Source organism: Corvus brachyrhynchos, unplaced genomic scaffold (assembly GCF_000691975.1).
Source record: "Corvus brachyrhynchos isolate BGI_N302 unplaced genomic scaffold, ASM69197v1 scaffold142, whole genome shotgun sequence".
NCBI lineage: Eukaryota > Metazoa > Chordata > Aves > Passeriformes > Corvidae > Corvus > Corvus brachyrhynchos.
Genome location: NW_008237226.1, coordinates 1,381,791 through 1,404,050, shown reverse-complemented (window position 1 = coordinate 1,404,050; position 22,260 = coordinate 1,381,791). Strand labels below are relative to the sequence as shown.

The 22,260-nt window shown below is 37.5% G+C and overlaps 1 protein-coding gene across 1 annotated transcript in view; it reads right to left on the bottom strand.

The window, feature by feature from the left end:
* The window catches only part of ITGA8 (integrin subunit alpha 8), a gene marked incomplete at its 5' end in the record, with an annotated part of 113,845 nt that overhangs the window by 22,134 nt on the left and 69,451 nt on the right, over nucleotides 1-22,260 (bottom strand). Inside the window, 4 exons of the mRNA XM_017729170.1 lie at nucleotides 6,862-6,942; nucleotides 9,745-9,870; nucleotides 15,835-15,993; nucleotides 17,798-17,903. Of these exons, the coding sequence (XP_017584659.1) occupies nucleotides 6,862-6,942; nucleotides 9,745-9,870; nucleotides 15,835-15,993; nucleotides 17,798-17,903 (472 nt within the window). The remainder of the gene's footprint in view (nucleotides 1-6,861; nucleotides 6,943-9,744; nucleotides 9,871-15,834; nucleotides 15,994-17,797; nucleotides 17,904-22,260) is intronic.

The following is a 22,260-nucleotide window of genomic DNA, read 5'->3' as shown; positions in this document are numbered from 1 at the left end:
CATTACCTATACTGTAGCACATCTAGGAAGAGTGTCACGTTCTCCTCTTGTTAACATTGAAAATATTTTAAATAAAAATGAATGAAAACAAAACTAGCCCACACCCAAAAGACCTCCAGTTAGTTCAGTCCCATGCAAATGTCTCTTTCTTTCTAGCCTTCATTCCACATAAACAATCAAATCCAGTATAATATAATATTTTTGGCCACAACCAAAGTTGTGGGTTTTACTTAGGGTTTTTTTTCAAATAACAACAGTTTTTTGGTGTAACTGAAAATTTTGTTGACTACTTCCTCCTTTTGTTGTTATATGTGGCTTGAAGGGCAGTGCATCAAATTTTTAGCTTTTAATTCTCCGTCTGAATTAAAATAATCTACTTCAACTTCCATATATGGCTTATATATGGCAATGAATGAGGGCACAAGACATGTCTCTCGCTAATTTTTCTGCTTCCCCACTTCCATCCACAGACAGGGAATTTAGGTTGGCTGCAGAATTATTTTTTGAAAATACTAAGCAATCTTCCCTTGACTGAGATGTTTTCCACTGGACACAGAAAGCAGTTCTGTGCTGGAGGATGCTGAGGATAGAAATTATTGTTCCTTCATATTCCACTTACAGATCGAATAATTGCCCCCATAGTAAAGATGAGAGGAAAAAAAGTGAACACATGAAAGATCTTATACAAGAGGATCTCTCACTTGTCTCATATCACCTCCATCAGTTCAACTCTGTTCTGAGCTCCAAGCCTCTGCCAACACATGTGCTGCAGAGTCTGTGTGGCCCCACTGCACAGGCTATCTGCACTCTTCCTCTAATGGCCTTTGTGCAGCTAAACTGAATCCTTACCACAAAAGCATTACTTGGCCAAGAGAACTTCTACCACACTAAAGAGGCGCTGAGTTCACTAGTAATAAAATACAGAGATTCTCAACAAAATTTCTCATCATGGAAATACAATTTGAGCATGTACTCTAACAGTGGTGACAGCTCCAGGTTCCAGGCAATGAAGGCAAAGATGGAGGACAAGACTGGGAGAACTTGTAGTTGATGGTCCAAACCAACAAGGTACTACATCATTGTCTTCCTTGTTTTCTATACCCTTCCAGATCTCTCAATTTCTTTTTATGTCCTTGATGCAGCTTCAGCAGAAGGGAACACCATCATTTTATAAAGCAGGTATGTGGGGCCTCTCAAGCTGAATTTGAACTGAATTTGTGTCTTCCAGTCCTGAATTCTCTAATCATTAGACTACCAGCTCTTGCTTCTGGCAATGAATATGGAATAAAACAAGTCCTCTTAAAATCTTTCAACTAATTCTATAAGTACCTTCTAAGCAATTTTTGTATTCTGTGTTCAGAGAGGGTAGACATATTCCCACTTAATTCTGATTTGGGTGCCTATCCTCCTGATAAGGAATACCCCTCATGCACCACCCTGATGGTTAGTGCAAGTCACTTTGTCTGAGGTACCTAATTCTCTCCATGTGCTGAACAGGGAGCCTAGGCATTTAGTTTCAGATTTTGGATACCAGTTCTGGGGCCAGGCAGTTAAGATATGGGTGTTGAAGTACACACCACAGTTAATACGTCAAGCATAAATTTCCATTTTTAGGCATCTAAAAAGAAACAGGATCAGCGCACATTCAGAAACATTGAAATAATGAGTATTTAACAGAGAAGCCAAAATATGACTTTGGGTACCAAGACAGCACCCAAATGCAGTGGTACTTCTCTTGTTTTCAACTTTTTCTGATTAAAACTAGATTTTTCTCCCTTCTAACTATTAAAAGTTCATGTGTTCAGGAGTGCCAAATTCACATATCTGGAACTGTCAAAAAGTCAAGAGAGAAACAATACAATTATATTCAATAACATTAGAAGAAAATAAAATAAACTTCAAACTTCTCGGGAACCTCACATGCCCTCTGTGTTCCTTTTACATTACTGCCTCCCCTAGCTCTCCCAGAAAGTGATTTGTATCATTATGAGGAATTTTCAGTACAGGCTGAAATAATAGCTAAGAATGCGCTGAGTTCCACATCCCACAATGTTATAAGTTCTAAAGAGCTTGGAGCCTGATGGTTGTCACAAATCAGACAGATGATACAGATTCATCACTTAGAAATGCATTTTCAAAACAGATGTTTTACTAGACAACTCCTGAGTTCTATATTAAAAAGCACCCATCTGTTCAAAGAATACTGGACCAGATCCCTTCAGGTCTCCCTCAGATGACTCAGAAATATGATTAGACAAATGGGGACATCCTGGAGCCCCATCAGAACACAACGTAACGTAACCATGTAAGGTTGCACAAATCAGGCTATTATTTGCCTGATCAGCAAGTCTGAATTCAAAAGTCAGCTTTACTAGAGGGTTCATATTTACAGCCAGACTTTGAAGTTAATCCAAAAAAGTCTGTGATTCTTCTTGGCCTTTGCACAATGTCTGTCTCTATCTTTGTTGGCTGGTTGGGAAATTTGGGCTGCTTTATTTACTCAAACATGTCTAATCATTGCACGTCACTTAACTGTTATTTGTTATGGGAGTTTGGGGTTTAAGGTGACAGATTACAACTGTCAAGAGACAACATGGTCAGCTGTTGCCAGTTAAACTAAGTGGAAGAGGAAAGAGTCACTCAAACATGACAGATCTTTTGTGGCAACAGAATATACAGGCTGGCCCATATAACTTTGATGGAAAACCTTAATTAATTCATCCTAGCATAAATCAATCACTTCCAATAATATCCTTCTCAGGTTTGCATTAGCATATCTATAAGGAGAAAATTACATGAAAAGAGCATGATGACACTGTGTTCTTGGCTTTAATGAGCACAAACAATTTCTTCTGCAAATCATCATGTCTTCATTTAGATTATAGCACAGTTGAGGAATGTTGTACATCACCACTATGCTGCTTTCTTTGGCATATGAAAATTTTTACATTAACTGAATGTGCAAAAGAGGTTGCAATGTTGCTCTAGATTTTTCCCCTAATTTTCTTTACAAGACCATGACAGTGGGGTTCAGTTTGGCCCTAGTTCTTCCTGGTTCACAATAATCTCATCCTGATTATTTTGACTGCATTTTAATCCTCAGTTTGACTCTGCAGATTTCAACCTAGTTAACAACAGCTGCAGACTTACTAAGAGCAGATTATGTCCTTTTTAGGAAACTAATTATGTTCTACAGTCTTTTATAGTGATGGCTGTATAACTGTTAATTTTAAAAAGGGCTGTGAAAAAGGGAACTGTTCTGAGATGGGTGGAAGGAAGACAACCAGACCCTAGGACACTATTTATAATCTCCAAGTTTGCATGTGAAGTAGGGGTCATGTTATTCTGGCAGTTATTTAGACATAAATGGGGGGATGCAACAGTTCTCTGGGGACTACCTTTTTCTACTTAGGAAAAACCTCTGTTGCTTTGAGTGGAGTTTTTCCGATTCTTAACAAGACTTGCAAGTTACTATTCAAAGAACACAGAAATGTTTACAGGGAAAAGGTAAAACCACAGCCTGTAAAAAGTCTTATTTGATAGCACAGGTATGTAAGGCCAGTGGAGTAAGCAGATGTTCTGATAGTAGTGTTTCCCATGAAGTCTTTCCACCCAGTAAATCTACAGCATGGCTCATCTTTGTCCCTGCCCACAAGCTGGTGTAACACTCCATCTCTGCCTGGAGCTCACCAGGTGAGCGGAGGTGCAGGCAAAGCAAGCAGGATTTATTAAGGAGCAAGGAGGAGCTAAAGGGACTGCAGCACTGGCATTGGCTGGTGTGTTTGCACACACCCATGTCCCAAGGGCCAGCTTTGACCCTTCTCCCCATGCAGATCAGGAGGAGAGATGCTTCAAGTCAGCTGCATAACGCATCCTCTGAAGATACCTTTCTGTCTTGTCACTGTCTACAGAGTTAGGCAACCAGCTTTGGCATCTAACTTTCAGATTACTAAAATTACATAAAATGAGTTCCACTGCTCTTGCATTAAACGTGCCACTGAATTTCATGCAGTTGTACTTGTTCTGAACCTAAGTCAGGCAAACTAAGGTGACATCCTAGAAAAAGATTCTGTTTTTACTGAGTCACTAAAAAAAGGAGATTTGGTAGTTTATTCCAATTGTTACACATCCTCTGTCATAGCCAAAAACTCACAGAAACTGTTTCTCATGAATTTTGCTTGACTTTAATCTCTTACAGATATTTCTTGATAAATACTAAACTAGACTTAGGAAAATCTTTATGAGGCTAATTCCCACTGAAATAGCTGTAAATAGCCTAGAAATTTCATCTAATCTGTGCACAGGGTGTTTTCACAAGACCTTCTTTTTAGCTCTTATGGAGTTAATTATATTTCATCAACAGAATGATGAGGAGAAAAACTTCACTGGATCCAGAATATGTCAGGCTCAGTTCCCAGTAAGGAAGGCAGCTAAGGAAGCTAAGTTTTATCTTTTGCTTGGTGAAGAAAATGATGAAGATTCTCTATGTTAATTCTTGCCCACTGCAGTGCTCAAAGTTGTCACACATTGTTCCAATCAAAGATAATATCCCTGCCTCTCTGCCTGTCTTTGTGCATTAGGAACAGAGAACCAGTGCAGTGAAGTTCTTACCTGAACTTAACAGGGACTAGCCCGTGTGAGGTTGCCCAGTAGTCTCTTAATGGAATTAGAAAAAATTGGAATCAAATTCCCATCCTATTTCTCAATAGGTATGTTTTTTCTATAGCTGCAGAGATGCTTACATACTGCTATTTTCTGTCCTTTGCAAAAGCTTGCACCAGACGATGTCCATCCCAGCTCACAGATTTGAAAGGACAGAGAGACATCCAAGCTGTCATGCTTTTGGTCCTAAATTTGAACCAGAGCTTGCATTTTTTTTGTACTAGCAGATTACTCACTCAGCAAACCTAAATAAGGTATATCCAGTCTGGAGTATGAAACACACTTGTTAAATATGCTTCTTCTTAAAAGTCTTGTATTTGTGTTAATGGAACTGAATGAAAATTTCTTGGGTTTGATTGTTCATAGAAAGAAAATGCACTGACAAATCAGGAATTAGTTCACCTAGTATCTGAAAGGATGTCTCCTGTTAATGAGCTAGACAAAAAATCTCTTTTTTTCAAGCAAGGTCAGATAGCGAGGACAGAACTTAAGCGCTCTTCAGTCATAGTGGTCCTATATAACAGCTTTTGGAGAAGAAACACACAATGTGATCTGATGCCCTGACAGATAGAAAAACCTTTCAAGTCATCCTTTCAAGTAACCACTGCCATAGTCCTGTACACCAAGAGAGACCAGTGACCCCCCACAGTTTGCGCCCATTATGGATTTGAAGCAAATCTCAGCAGCTACTGAGCTGGCATTCAACTTTCTGGAAATACTATTCTATCTGCTCTCATTTCTCCAGGAAAGCAAGTGAGGATGAATTTCTTTTGTCTACTTTCATGTTTGAGGGAAGGGAGAAATTAACTTAAAAGGTGTGAGAAGCTTAATTTAAAGCTGTAAACCAAAGATCCTCAATTCTTGCCAGGGTAAGAGGTACCCTGCATACAAAGAATTCTTCTCCCTCAGCTATAGGGAACAGAGGAAGGTTCTTGCACTCCAGAAAGACAGGAGAGTTCTAAATTGAGAAAGAAGGTGACAATAAATCAGTTTGATCAAGATAGGAGCTGCAGTTATTTCCTAATAACAGCAAACTGAATTATAAATTTCTCAGTGTACTTCCCAGTGTTAAAGATACGACAACTACACAGTAAGTACAGACACATGGCCAGCTGTGAGGTAACAGCTCACAGTGCAATTCCTCTGCCTTACAGAATCATAGAATAATTTGGGTTGGAAGGGACCTTTCAAAGTCATCTGCCATAAGCTTGGACATCTTCAAATAGTCCAGGCTGCTCAGAGCCCTGTCCAATCTGTCTTAGAATGTTTCCAGGGATGGGGCATCTGCCACCTGTCTGGGCAACCTGTTCCAGCACTTCACCACCCTCAAGGCAAAAAACTTCTTTCTTACATCTAATCTAAATAGATCCTCTTTTAGTTGAAAACCATTACCCCTTGTCCTTTCACAACAGGCTCTGCTAAATGATTTCTTCCCTTCTTTCTCATAAGACCCCTTTAGGTACTGGAAGGTGCTATAAGCTCTCCCTGTAGCCTTCTCCAGGCTGAACAAACCCAACTCTCTCAGCCTCTGCTCATAGGAGAAGTGTTTTACTCCTCCAGTCATCTCTGTGGCCCTCCTCTGGGATCACTCCAACAGGTCCCTTTATGCAGTGTGAATATAATCCTGAGAGCAGAAGTTGGAAATGCAAGAATTTGCAAAGGGAAGTTTATTTTTCCCATGGCCTACACTGTCCCTTCTTTTAGTAGTAAAACAGATTGTCACTATATGAGTGTCATGTATCATATGAGCTTGATACATACTACTCTTCCCTAGATTAACAGAGAATGAATAATAATGAATTTTTAAGCTGGACATAGTGTATACGATATGCAGTATGGCTCCAAGAAAAACCCTCCATTGGGAAAAGAGGTTACAAATGCAGAACACATCACTGAGACCTAAGAGATTATTGATTTGGGCCATTCCAGGAAAGCTGAAACAAAACCAGAAAAGGTATTTAAAATAATCTTGGAATTTTCAAGTAGGATTCAGGACATAAATTTGAGAAAGAGAGATAGCGAAAAAAAGAAAAGTAAGCAGCATCCAAACAACCTGGACAGGAACCAGTGAGATGTTACCTTCAAAGACAGTGGTAAAAAAAGTATTTGCAGTTGCTCCATTTAATTTAATCATTTATATTTTTAAATAACTGGTCAAAGAAAAAAAATTTTAATATATGTATTGAAAGAGATGATTACCTCCAGGAATGTTTTACTCTTTCCTCTTTCCAGCTGTCCCACAGTGCACGAAATTAGGACACACTTCACATTTGTGCAGTTCTGAGCACAAAATAAAGGGAAGTCATACTTATGCTTTGAAAACAAATAAAATAATTTTCAAATGCTATAAATAAGCAAAACAAATCAACTTTCCCTTTAAGAGCTAAATAGCCTGAAATCAGTAATTTCATCTAATATACATGAGATACCCTATGAGTCATTGTGATACCTATAAACCAAGGAGCAGATTCTTTTTGCATCATCAATGAATACAAACACCTTCCTGTAATAAAGAAAATAAAAGCAATAATTTTCAAAAGTATCTGCTCTGAAGAACTCTTAAAATGTCCAGGCACCTACCAATCCTTTGAAGCATGTGCTTTTTCTTCACCTATCAATCATTTTATGATTTCAACACTTTTTTTCCTGTTCTCTATGCATGAAGTGTTTATATTCCTAAATCTTTCCCCTTTTCTAACTCTCCTGGTTTTCCCACTGATATTTACATTATAGCAGCCAGAACTTTTGCTGAGATTCATTAGTTGCTTTACTTGAAACTTATTGTCCATGAAACATTCCTGATGAGCAGTGATTCTGGCTCATTTACAAGGATGAAGGCAAAAGCCAAGCATTGCAACTCAAAACTATATACTCTTAAAGTCTGCCAGGAGAATGTCACACTAAAGGTTAAAAGCTGACTAGAAGCCACTGAAGGGAATGAGCAGAGTCTCATGGGGTAACTACAGAAATTATGTGGTTGTTTAGGGCATAAAAAGGAAAAAATCTCATTAAAAAATGATTAATGTGTGTGGAAAAAATAAAAACTTTTGTATATACAAATGGGTTTTATCTGAAAAGTTTTGTTTGACTCAGGGGAAGGCTGAGGTTTCAATTGATTCCTATTTTTATAACAAAGCAGAGAATCCCTCCCATGACAGAAGGCCTTATGACCTCAAAAACAAAGCTAAATTTTCATGAGTATATTCTCTAGTGAGAGTGAGAATGCAGTACCAATGCCCATGCTTCAGGAAATGAGATGATGATGCACGTAACAGATCTGAAAACACCCTTAAGGAATCCTCTGTCTTTATAGACAGCTTTCCTCACAAATCTCTATCTTATCAGAGGATAAGCAGAAGCTATATGCTTAATTGCTGCTTTCTATATCTGCCTGAAAACAAAACTGTAAACCCTGGAACTTGCAACTATAAACTTTTTTTAAAATGAATATTTTAAAGTATCTGTTTATTTGGCTTTAAACATTCTCCGAACAGATTTATTTATTTTGCAGGAAGGAGAAGAGTTGTTTTCATTAATCGTATTGGCCAAAAACACACATTAGCAAAATAAATCATTAGTATGCAAAAAAGTCTACTTTTGGCTGACATTTTAGGACCTGAACACATATTTCTGTTTTTCTCAGTAATGCATTTAGCCTGTAGTGATTTTCAGAACAATGTAACATTGGAACTAATGGAAAAGAAACCAAATGTTTAATAAATGGTATAAATAGAATAAGAGGTTCTCAGAACATTTTGTCTCTCTGTGAAAATGTTTTGATGAAAATAAAATCAACTTAAAATTTCTAAAAAAAATTACGATTTTTAATAAAGAATTATCTTTGACCAATCAGTCTTTTTTCCAGAGCAACATTGATTTTCCATGTATACTTCCAACATGTCAAATAAAAAAAATAATTTTTATGCATCAGCAGTAGCTAATATTGAAGGCGCACAGAACTGGGTGGGACACTGTCTAACTGAACTAATGACACTGCTTTTCTATGCTTACCCTGGAAAATTTTTGTTATATATCCAGTGGTAAGCACTGCACCCAATTCTATCCTAATTTGTGCTGATCAAAAGCGTATTTTACTAGAAGACTGCTCATCAAAGTGCCAATTTCATTTTACTACGTACCCCACTAAATATATTTGATCCATCTACATCAAGCAGCTGAAAATTGTCTGCTTCATATTTTAAGTTGCAGACACAGTGCATACTTCAGAACTTGGTTAACCACTTCCAGTTGCTGCAGTCATTTTTATGTTGGCAGCCTATGAGCCTAGAAAGATGACTGAAAATTAAGATATCACTGAAGAATGAATTAAGTGTTCTGTGATAATGACTGGCATGTCTTTGAAACTCCTGGAATTCTTCCTTCAGACCCAGTGGAATTAGATTCTTCCCAGGGTATTGGGTTGATGAAAGAATGGCACAGGAATCAACAGTGATTACTGTTTATAATGGGTTAATCTGTGATTTTGTTCTTAATAAAATTTCAGTTTTCATTACTCTCAGATTCTATCTTCTTCCTGTTAAAAAAATTGCCAGACCAACTTTCAGAAGCAGTGTAATTATTCTATTACTCCAGAAGATTTAGGTTTGTGAGGTTCTTTGCTTCCTACCGAATTCTAGTGAGGTCTAGGAATCCAAGCATGAGTCTGTAGTAAACAGCTTAATAAGAGACTAGACAGCATGAAAGAAACTCTGCTCAAGGTTCATAAAAATAGATGGAAAGCACTGACTGTGTGAATCCCTTGACTGATCTCAAGGTCATAGAGTTTGAACATTGCCTTTAGGGAAGGGCAGCTGACACCCACAGTACTGAAGTATGCTAAGGATGGCACTTTGAATGCAGGAGTGGAACAAAAACTCCTGAAAATACAGCCAAGTCCAAATACTCAGGTACCAAGCTGTCTAATCAGAACTATTGCCCTAGGAGAGAGAGCATTGCTATTGCTCCAGCATTGTCTGGACTGTTAAAAATGCAGTGACCTGTCCCATTTGCCTTGCCTGTGGTACTGTAGAGAGTGTCATCTTTCCCTGCACAGTCCCAGTATATAGCTTTTAGATAGCTCACCAATATTTTTGCAGAGTTTTTCCTGTGAGGTTCTGCCACTGCGACATCCCTTCTCCTGATGTAATGAGAAATTGTGGAATTATATAAAAAAGCAGCAAGTTCAGGAGTGTCTTGTGGAATAGCAAACTGCAAAGAGAGAAATGGGAATGGTAAAGACATACGCATAGAATGAGTCTAACAGATTTGTTCCCATCTCAGAGGTCTTAAATTTTGGATTAACACTGTTTTTTCAATTTAACAGCACAATCATGAGAATACACTGTTTTCAACTAGGATCATGATGAGTAATAGCACAGCAAGATATTGCCCAGTTATAGGAATTACAGTAGACAATATTTTTCTCCAATTTTACTGGTGTCAATTTTGTTGCTTTACTTAATTTTGTTAGACTCTTGGGGGCAGATTCTGATATATGTAATAGGATAAATTCAGAGTTGTTGCATAGTAATTTAGTCATTAGTTTAGATCAGAATCTGCCTAATGAAATATACTGATTTTACCAGTTCTGGAAAAAAAAGGAAGTCTTGACTTCAAACAACACGATTTTTGATCATATAACAAATATGTTATAGATTTGTTTTGGTAAAAGCTCAACTTTGTAGAATGCAACAGTTTCTTAATTTCTAATCTCACATTAAAATGCATTCTCTTCAGCTTTATATTTACAGATTTTTGTTCTTCAATTAAAACCTACATTTTTTGTTAGCAGTTTGTGTTTAACTTCTACACAGGACATTTATAGCTTCTTTCATGAAGCCTCAAAGAACTCCTGGAGCTAATTGCTACAGAAGGAAAGAAAAATTTTAATTCATGACAATCCAATCATGTAAAATCACAATAAAATATTCATGGAAGTTTACAGTAAGATCTCAACAGGAACTCAACTAAACATAGCCAAAGCTATTTCTTAAGGACTTCATATTATAAAGAGCTATATCAGATCATTCTTATCAGTTCCTTTAACTTCTGAACACAAAATATCTTAAACAAATTCCTAAAGAAAATGTTTGTAATTGTAATAAATGTTGTAGCATTACATGGAAGAGAAGAGCTATAAACGCACAAAACCTTCCACACACTAACGCTGTGTAGTACTAGATTTGGAAAATTTGTATCATTTTGATGCCTTTTGATGCCTGGTCTTAAAATCAAGAGCCAAACACGGTTAGAAGGGGAAAAGGGATTTTACCTTGGTATTTATTTTAAGGATTCTTAGGTGCACATATCCGGGTCGAATGCACCCCAATGCCCACCGCAATGCACACCCCCCAAAAGATCTGGCACATCATTATAGGTCTTACTAATTAGCATATCTATCAAAAATTCCCCAATGAGAGGCTTGAGTGAGCCCTCCTCCCCAAGGAACCTTCCTCTGAATGGTTCTATCTTGGTTTACAGAGTGTGTTCTGGAGAGGACCTTGGGGTCTGGGGCACACTGATCCCTAGCTACGAAGCTTCTAAAATGTTTAGTCTCTCAGCTTGACAAACAAGTCCAAGAATGTAGGCAAAAAGCACTAAGAATACAGAAGCTGTAAAAAAGGTACAACAGGGGTATAAAAGAAAAGGCAAAAGATCTTCATGGCATCAATTTATCTGATTTAAATTATAATGCTATAAACAGAACATAAACATTTGACATTGTCAGAGATCTTCAGTCAAAAGCATCTTACAAAGTGAAATATATTATAATTCATTAACAGATGAAAGTCCATTAAAAAAATAAGAATCCCCTTTTTTCCTGTTTTCTGTTGCTTAATCAGGTAAACATTGTCTATTTGCAATAAGGGAACACTTAAGTAGCTAGTAAATCTCTCCCTCTCAATGTGGTGACACGTGCAAACTCTCCTAGAATTCTTTCACCAGCATATAGACTTTATTGATGACAAATGAAAAAAAAACCGCAACACAATATTATGTCTGTGAAGAAGACCTCAATATATGATCACAACGGATATAGATGTAGATCCATTTGAATACTAGAGGATTTTCATATTTACATTTTTCTTTTTTCATAGATCCTAGAGTGTTAGCATCTTAGTAGTGAATTTTTACAGCAAAGGTTCAAAACCAGCCCTGTGGTTAAGCAAAAACATACGTGTCTCCTGCAACCGTTTAAGAGCAGAATTTGTCCAGTGGCCTAGATGTCCAGGTTAAAGATATTATTTTACCCTTCTTGAGCTGGTCACATGGAATTGCACACCTGTACAATCTGTAGCTATTTTATATGCCACATATTTAGTACACTATACTTCATCTTAGATAGAGGATCATTCCCTCCCTCTAACTACAGAGGACTGTCTCAGTTTCCCCGCCATGGAAAACTACTGCATTATTCTCCTGAGCATTATTACTTTAAGCAGGTTTCCAGACCTCTCCATTTCTCCACTTCTCACCTCAAAACCCTGTTTCACCTTTCTCGTTTTCTAGCCAAGCAATAGCCTCTGTTACTATGTGCAATTCCATCAGAAATGTTCTGAAAGAAGGCTTTGTGTAAAAGGTATTATTCAAGATGGGTTGGTGACCATTCAAGAGCAACCCATTGGATGGTATTATTTTTTCCTGAGACCAAGACCTAAACATAGTAGAAACAGTTTTGCAGCATGAGGAGACAGTGCCTCTGGAAGGGATTAGCTCCTGCCACTCATGTTGGTGGATGTACCTTGTCCATGTGGTGAATTTTGGCTGTTATTTCACTGCTTCCCTGACAGATGCCTCACTTGTGGTACTACGGTGCTCATCTATTGAGAATGTGCCATATGTGTCACCCTGTATATTCTACCATAGTGGTATTTATAGGTACAGGTTTCATAAAAATGCTTTTTGCCATCAGTCTGGGAGAAAAAAGCAAGCCATCAGGAATATTGTCTCAAGCCAAAAGTCCATCTAGCTGAGCGCTCTTCTCATCACAGCTGCCTTTAGGAAGAGTAAGAAGGAATTAAGAATGGGGTATGCATACACAATACTCTCCTAATAACTTTCAGCTGCCAAATGTTTTCAGATCAGGGACTTCCTCATCTGTATGAAGTTTTTGTTCATTTACTAATCTTCACTGGACTCTTCTTTTGGGACTTTATTTACTCTTCTCCTAAAATCATGTAAACTTTTAACCCTGACTACTTCCCTTTGGCCACAAGTTCCAGACACCTGAGACCTGCCACCAGGGACCACCACTTCCTTTTGCTTGTTTTGAATCTGACTCTCCAGGCTTCATCAGATGCTCCAGTTCCTGCTCAGGAAGAGGCAGAGAACAGTCAATCCACACCCACACTCTTCCTGCCACTACTCATTTTGAGGATCATTTTGATATTTGTGCATAGTCACCTCTATTCTAGATTGAAGCATCCTAGTGTACTGAGTTCTGAGTTCTTCTGCAATGGAATCCGTTCTTTATCTTTGGTAAGTAATTTTGCTCCTTTTTCACCTTTTTGCTCCTTTTTGCTCCATTTTGCACCTTTTCTAAGATTCATAATTTTATTATCCTTTCACATCCCTCATGGCCTTCATAGAAAGATAAGCTACAGAGAAGACCCTAAACAAAAGTCTTCCCATAGGTGTGATTTATCTTTGTGGACTAGACAACAAAGCCCGAAGAAAATGTTTTTACAAGACAAGAAATTCAGCAATAGGGAGGAATACACTGTTTTGATTGAAACTGAACAATCTGAGTAATTTCAAAGGGGAAATGCCTCAGTGCCCTAAGAGGGCGAGATTCGTATATCCAAGAGAAGTCAGGCATTTAATGCCTTTAGCCTTATTTGGAAATTTGAGCTAAGCATCTTGCTATTTATACAAAACTTGAAGGAGCCTGTCTCTGTGTCCTCCTCCCATCTGAAGCCAACAGATAAGTATTACATATTTGAAACCTGATTTGTGTATTCATGCTGTTCAATGCTTTGAAAAGCTGAAATAAGGGAAGGATACTTAAATTCTTGCAATAGTGATTGTGGATCTAAAGCCATATTCTGCCACAACAGATGGACCATTATTACAGGAAAATTTCTCACAAGCTTCATAGGAATTAAGCCTTGTTTATGTAACAGAGGCAATCATTACCAAGTAGGAGAAGGAAGAGCAAACTAAAAAAAAAAAAAATTAAATAAAAAAATATACATTGCCTGAAAATGTCAGTAAGAACTGTGGGAGTATTCTACTCAGCTTCTTAACTCAGACTTAAACAGAACACAGTGGCTAGGGCAGGAGGATGCTGAACTCCTTTTCACTTGCAACCTGATCTGATCAGTGAGTTTGAGAAGCTTGGCTTACAAGCACAAATGCAGCACCTCAGCTTCTTCCTCCTCACCACTTTTGAAAAAGAGGTGAAAATTAGGTAGAAAAGATATGTAGAAAAAATTCCGTCTCCAATCTTACTGTGCTTTGGGTATAAAATGGACAGACATTTATTATCTTCTGTTTCCTACCACGCATTTGATTTTTCTTTCTCTAGAGAAACTACATAAAAGGATGGAATTCCAATCCCTCTCTGGTTTCCTGGGTGAAACACAAAAATCTAGCCATACTATTTTTGGTAGACATCAATTTTTCTTTACTCTTTTAAGTATGCATTGTAGTTCTGTCTGTTTGAGCTAAAGACTTGTAGCTCCTGAGGTTGTGAGCACTCTTCATCACTAGAAAGTTGTCTCCCCTTTCACTGAATATACCGAACTCAAACCCCTTCTGGTACACAAAAGACGCGGAGCATTTTTAGCACTTGGAAGGCAACTCTCCCTGAAAGACGTTTAACAGGCTACTGGTTAAACTTGAGAAGTGTTGTTGTTTACTCCAGAAATGTCTGGAATCAGTTATGCTTAAAAAACTGGATACCTTGTTTTTGATGGTATAATATGTAGAGCTGCTTTGCTTAATCTTCTGACTTTGAGCCAAACCAAGCTCTTTTGGGGGGATCTGCCATCACAAACATAGATCTTAAAACAGGAAATTGTCCAAGCAGCCAGGGATTGGGTTAGGAAAACTAAAGCCCCGAGAGAATTAAATACGGCCAGGGATGTCAAAAACTATATGAAAAGCTTCTATGGATACTCAAAGGAAGATGAGGGAAAATATAAGTCCTTTCCAGAAAGAAACAGGAGACCTGGTTACCCAGGATGTTTAGAAGGCTGAGATACTCAATGACTTTTTGCCTCAGTCTTCACTGGCAAATACTCTGGGCACACTCCCCAAATCACACAAGGGAGAATGAAGGACTCTAGGAGAAAGTCAGGTTTGAGAACGTCTAAAGGATCTGGAGGTGCACAAGGCCATGAGAGTTGATGAGATGCATCCATGGGTCCTGAGGGAACTGGCAGATGAAGTGGCTAAGCCAAAATCCGTATCTGAGAATTTGTGGCAGTCTAGTGAAGCTCTCACTGACTGGAAAAGGGGAAACATAACCCCCATTTCTAAAAAGGGGAAAAAAGGAAAACCTGTAGAACTACAGGCCAGCCAGTCTTACTTCTGTGCCCAGCCCAGTCATGGAGCAGATCTTCCTGGAAACTATGCTAAGGCACATGGAAAATGAGGAGATGATTGGTGACAACCAATATGGCTTCACTAAAGGCTTATTGTGCCAGACAGGTTTGGTGGCCTTCTATGGTGGGGTCACAGTGTTGGGAAGAACAACTGACATCATCTACCTGCACCTAGAGAAAGCACTTGTCACAGTCCCAGATGACATCCTGGTCTCTATGCTGGAAAGACATGGACCTGATGGAGCACTCAGGGGATAATGAATGGGCTGTGTGATCACACTCAAGGAATTGTGGTCAATGGCTTAACGTCCAACTGGAGACCAGTGACACATGGTGTTCCTCAGTGGTTGGTATTGGGACAGGGCACTTTTTAACATCTCTGTTGGTAGCATTGACGGTGGGATTGAGTGCACCCTTCTCAAAAATATTATGAGTACAGAAACCAAATATGTACCGAGCAACACAACAGTCACATTAGAAACATTATAGACGACCTATGTCTTGCTTCTTACTCAGGAAAATGATTTTGGGTTGTTAAAAGTTCCCAAAAAGTTCCATCCCATTATGAAGTGTAGGCAAAAAACCCCAATCAAAATGCAGAAAAGGATGGAAATAAAACACTTACCTTTATTTGCATTGTATTAATAGGAGAGCTTGTTTGACAGTGCAATGGTCCATGTGTCTGAATGTGAAGAATATAAAGAAGAAATTCTTCTCTACTGGACACAGGCCAACCAACATGGAGAACTGTATTGTTGATGGCACTTGGTCCTATATTGTGCAGCTGTCAAAGAAACATGATCAGTACTTTCCAAGGCAACAAATAACAACAAAAAACACTGCAACAACCGCTTAAATATTTTCAAATTCTAAGTGGACACTGCCTTGAAGTATTTAGGGAAGGATTTATAGATATTAACATCACGTTATTGATGGAGAATCTGTGGCAGATAGGAGAGAAGAACCCCTCCAAATTAGTCACAAAGCCAATGGCAAATCTGGGAGAACAGTCTTTGCTGTCCAAGTCTGTATTCAAGAAATCCATCACCTTTCCCATTTTTTCCTACATACGAAGAGTTGAAATTATCTAAACAAGTATAAAAAAATCTCAACCCAAAACACTAGCAAAGAAACACTATAGAAATATGAACAGTGAACTTTAACAGTTCATACTTGAAAATAGTAGCCAAAACTTCAGAATGCAAAAGAATCACATTTCAGGGCACGGGAATAGAAGGTAGAGCAGAACTTAAACTAGCTTCTTCAGTTAAGAACTGTATTTTCAAAACTCTCAATCTAAATTTCCTCAAAAGAAGTAAAGGAACTAGTTTTCCTAAATCCTAAATTAGCATCCCAGGATATTACTTTTTTCCAGGGAAAATGAACAAAGATAGAAATAATAAAAGTTTAGAAATCTAGGCTATTAAAATAGTTTCCTGGTATCAGTTTACAGTTTGAAAATAACTGATGACAACAGAAAGTCTGGACGTGTTGTCACTGGGCATGAAGAGCTAAAGAAGCTGAACCTCATGGACCTTCACGCAAAGTTTCTAGAGGTGTGAGAACCTTTTTTTTTTTAAATTTGCAGAATTTTTGTGACTGATGACCTTTAGTTAGAGCTAAATAAAAACCCCTTTCAATCTTACATCTTCTGGGAAACTGTCTAGTCTTTTTTATACTTTGCTGATATAAACCATGTAAGTGGTTTCCTTAGTAACTGTAACTAATTACAGTAATTATTTTAATACATTTGAAATCACATATATAGTTTCACAAACAACCCAAATGCTTGAGACAGGAAGATTTGTTAGGCATTTTTCAGTTTAGAGAAATGTGTTAAGATGAGGAATTCACAAATGATAACTTGTATTTTACAGTTGTATTCACTACACTTTAGCATGTCATGCAAAATTGTAATCTTACATTGCTGATTAAGCTCAGTTGCTTATATTTTCTCAAGTGCTAGTTTGTGAATTATAACCATATGTGAAGCCTTCTGTTTTACCCTCTAGAATAAAGGCCATCCATCAGATTCTAAGGATGGCTTCTATTCCACGTAGTTCACTCAATGCCTTTTTTCTAAGCTGAACTCTTCTCTTTAAATTGATGAATCATCCAGAGGAAAAAAACCCAACAAAAATACAAGGTAAATATATGTGTACTTCAAACATTAAGAGTTATTTTCAACAGAACATTTTCTGAGGTAACAAGTTACACGTATGTCTACTTTTTTTTTCAGTTAGCTAGAAAGAAAACATTTTTTCCAGTGCACAGCTTCTGATGAGAAGATATTTGACATTGATTATAAGGAAATTTTAAGGACTGTTTTTAATTCTTGTCAAACACCCAAAATGTTTATAAATCCCTTAAATATCAAAGACAGACTCCTAGCATAAACTAATATCTCCTCCACTCGCATGAACAGATAATGGGGTTGTGAATTCCCAGATTAAATTTGGGTCACATGCTAAAGTCAGAGTATTTACATTTGTGGCTTTATCTAGCTACAGATAAAGACAATAAACCAAATTCATCAGGAATTCAGTGGGGGCAGCGTGAGGTCCTGTGGCAACATACATATTTTTTACCTCATAGATGTGTTCTACTAAAGGACCAACTTCTTCTTCTTTTGTAGGTTCATCTTTGGGTTCCCAGTTGTGAAGTGGCAAAATAATTGTTGGGGGGTGAGACACTCTGTAATATACAAAACAGGTTAACACAGTAACTGTTACCAGTGACTGACTGCAGTAGTTTTAGAAAAAAATTAAGAACCATTATAGAAAACTGAGCCCTCAAAGGCTTGTTATTTGGGCATATTAATAGGAATTAGGTGAGGTGAATGCTACAATGCTTCCATAAAGTACTACCCAATCCTTGCAGATGACTGAGGGTGTGCATTTAGTTTCATACTTCCCCTGATGGACTGGCCTTTCCAGACAAGGAAGTAGCTCTATTTGGAGAGCAGAATCCAGTCTGCTGGTCATTTTTATCATTCTCACTGATGAGATATCTGAATACATTATCCACGAAAGCAGAGTAAATAAACGCATTTTCCCATTTCCTTTAAAGCCTGTAGGTGTTTAATGCTATGCATCTTTCTTCCCTAGAATACATTCTTTGGTATTTATTTAACTGTTCTGACTGTAAATTTCTATAACCTCTGTTATTACTCCTTTAAAAAACCTTGCAAAACAGTCTATCTCATTCTACAGGTGGGCAACGGGGATATTGTGACTTCCATAAAGTCATAATGGAAATTGGTGTATTGGGAAACAGAATTCAGGACTAGAGCCTAAAAGAGTGCTCCAGGCTTTCCAACTGCTTTGCAAGCAAAGTGGCATCTATAGCATTCCCTGAAATACTGTTGCAACTTGCAACACATAAATAAAACATAAACAAAGAAAACTGTCACTTAATATTTGACATCTTTCTTTCTGTCTGCTATTTTATTTTTCATTTCCTTCTCTATCTGACCTTAAGAAAGTAGTCTTCTGTTAACATTTTTATTTGAATCGTGAACATTTTATTTCCCGTAAAAACTGGAAGTTCATTGTACCGGTCCCATTCAGATGCAAACTAAACCTCACTCAGGCGCTCAGAAGTTGGGAAATCAGATCCCAAGAATTTCTTTTAGCATGGTAGGTGAATTCTGGCACAGACATCTGTCATCTACAAGTACTGCATGTAACTCTTAGTGCTAAAATGGTATTACCCTTTCTTTGCCAGGGTCAAGTCTCACTCAGTTTTGCTGGTTTACAGAGTCTTTAGCTGAAAGAAAATCTATAAAATTTCAGTGTTGGTTCTGCCAAAGCTGGAATTTTGCTAACAGAAAAGTGTTAAAAAACAATCAATTTTTTTTAGAATGTAACATTGGAATAACATGATGGACTTCTAGGCACTAATGTTAATCACTTTGCAGTAGCCCTGCTACAGATTGCCCCTTGAAGAAACAATTGGATGGTTTTGTTGCAAATGCTGAAAAAATACTACTGGAAGAAACAAACAGTTCTTGATTACAGCTCTTACGTCATATACAGTGAATGAAATGTCTGAAGGAAAATTTCCTAGAGTATACAGCTTCTCAAAGCAGCAAGAAATCCCAGAGAAGAACGGCTTAATACCATCCAGCTGAAGTACAACTCTTTGTGAAATTTGGTGTATTCTGGAGTATCCTGCTAACTCTTAATACTTCCTCAGACTTCAAAAGGCCAGCAGTTTGTACTAAAAAGTATGCCAGAGGACAAATTCACAAGCCCACCCTAATAAAAAACAAGAAACTAAACATTTTCATTTAAAAAGTAATTTCTGATTAAGTACTTAGCCTAAGTTTCACAAATCATCTTTTCAATATGAATTTTAATTATTGATTGCTGTTGGAGAATAGGAACTTTAGGATGTTGTTACAAAAGCCAAGACACATAGACCCTTAAGCTACCACAAAAACCTGCAAATCAGAAGCTGCACATTGACAAAAGAGAAGAAGGAACACTCAAAACTCAGTGTTTTCTATTGCACTGCCAGGGAAATATCCACAGCATTGCAAAATGCAAAGTATAAATTTAGAGATTAAATTAAAATTACTATAAAGCATATAAAAGCATTTATTTTAACAGAATTTACAGTTATTTTGAGGACTTCTGCTATTGACATGAAAGTAGCAAAATTAGGTCAAATGAAAAACAAATCCACTCTTTTCACTATTTTATTTTGTATTTACCTGAGAATATTTTTAACATTTGAATGATTTATTAGACAAGGAGTTTTCCTAGACTTTTAGGTGACAATTGTAGTCAAACAAGAGTACTGAAAAATAAGATAAACAAAGTATGGTCCACAAAAAAGGCTTATGTGGGACATACAATAAAAATTCTGCCGGCTGCAAATCCTCTCAATCCAAATTACTTCCTTCCTGAATCTCTCATTCCCCTAGTGCTCTTTCAGCAGTGAGAGATAACAATGACAATACTAAAACTCCTACATTTTTATAGAAGAAAAAAGGTAAGCAGAATAATCAAATCTTAGCCAGCAACTAAGCAACTGCTTATTGAACTATATAAGGAGTTATGTTAATTTTCCTTTGAAGAGGATATTGAAGAAGATTTCTTCCTTTTTCACAGAAAAAATATTTGCATGGTATCTGCATGTATGCATATATGCACAATTTCATAACTACTTACTTTTCTTCAGTAAAATGTACAATGCATCCAGTTCCACCTTGTGCAACTCTCTGAAGAGAAGTAGAGAAACGACTACAATATATTTTCCAGTCCAAATGTGGACATAATCTCTCTTTTATTTTTATCTAGGAAATAGTGAGCAATTCTCTTGGAAGTGGATGTTTTAGCATCTCTCAGTAATTAGCAAAATCTGTCAGCAAAGCAGTTGGGACTGCTATAGCTAATAAGAAAACTAAAATACTTAAGAGGAAAGAAACTGGAAGTCATTCAATTAAGTAATTCCTCTGTATATAATAACCTGTTTCTTAGCACTGCAGGCAGCAATTCAAGCAACTTTTTCCACTCATCACCAAGCTCATAAGAACTGAGGATTCTGTGGTCATTTTTTGGTCTATCTATTTACCTGTTACAGAACTTTTCATTAAAAAGAACACACTATGGCACAGAAAGAACATGATGGAGGCAAAGTTTCCAAGAAGTTTGCAAAGAATAGAGGTTTGGCAGATTTTTTTATTAATGTGAGGAGAAACTTCACTAAAATAATAGAATCCACAGCACTGGAAGCAACCCTTTCTGAGAAGTGCTGTGTATGTAACCATAAATGTTCTGGTCTGAAACTCCAGACAGTCCTTAGCCTGGGTGTTCACCCACAGCAATACCTAGCAGCTGCTGGCTCCCAACATTTTCTCACACATCTGTAGCCCATTAAATAACACCTTCAATTCTTATTTCCTCAGCCTCTACTTCTTCTGTGTTACACATTTTGTATTTTTCACCTCTCTTCCTATCCAGCTCATTTCCTTAGATCACCACTAGCTACAGAAAATGAAATAATATTCTCACTTCCGTTCTTGTTAAACATGTTGTCTTTCAACTGCTCCTTTTCAGAAATAAAATAATTAACTTATGTCCACACTGCCTTTGAGTGCCAGCCTTTTTTTTCCACCTGACTAGTTTTAGGGTTAGTCTTCTTAACCTGGAATACACTTACGAAATATGATGGAAAATCCTTTAAAAATCTCTCTGATTTAGACTGAATATTAGAGCAGATAGATTGCATATTAGAGCAGGAAACGTTCTCTGTGATCTGCAAAATTATTTGACTTATTGCTAGCACTAGGTAGTCATATTGTCTCAGAAGTGACAACAATAAATACATTTTTATAAATTAAAAACCCCATAAATAAATGCATTTTTATTGGTTTACATCTAAGGCAGCCCCTTGAGGTGCATCACTTAAGAGACATCTACCCCTCTTGCACCAGCCAAGCCTCATGGCCTGACTGTGGAAGTGAATCTGAGCCTTGTAGTTCCTGTTCAACCCTTGCAGAGCTGGTAATGGTTAAAGTCTTGAGCTGTAGTTTCATAAGAGGAGATGTAGGAAATCTAATATCCCAGACAAAAAGCACTGGGGGCAATTATTTGCTTTAAAAAGACATCCTCCTGACTTCCTCCAGGATAGGAGTCTAGTTCCAAGATTGTACAGGGTAGTCTGATATTCTTATAAAATCTTAGAATCATTAAGGTTGGAAAAAAACCTTAAAGATTATTGATTCCAACCGTAAAACTAGTACTGTCAAGTTCATTATTAAATCATGTCCCTCAGTGCCAGATCTACATGTCTTTTCAGTATCTCCAGGGATAGTGATTCTACCACTTTCCCAAGGAGCCTCTCCCAATACTTGACAACTTCTTCCGTGAAGAAAATTTTCCTAATATCTAAATTGAACCTCCCCTGGTGCCACTAGAGGCCATTTCATCTCATCCTGTCACTTGTTACCTGGGGGAGGAGACTGATTCCCACCACACTACAACCTCCTTTCAGTTAATTGTAGAGAGCAATAAGGTCTTCCTGAGCCTCCTTTTCTCCAGGC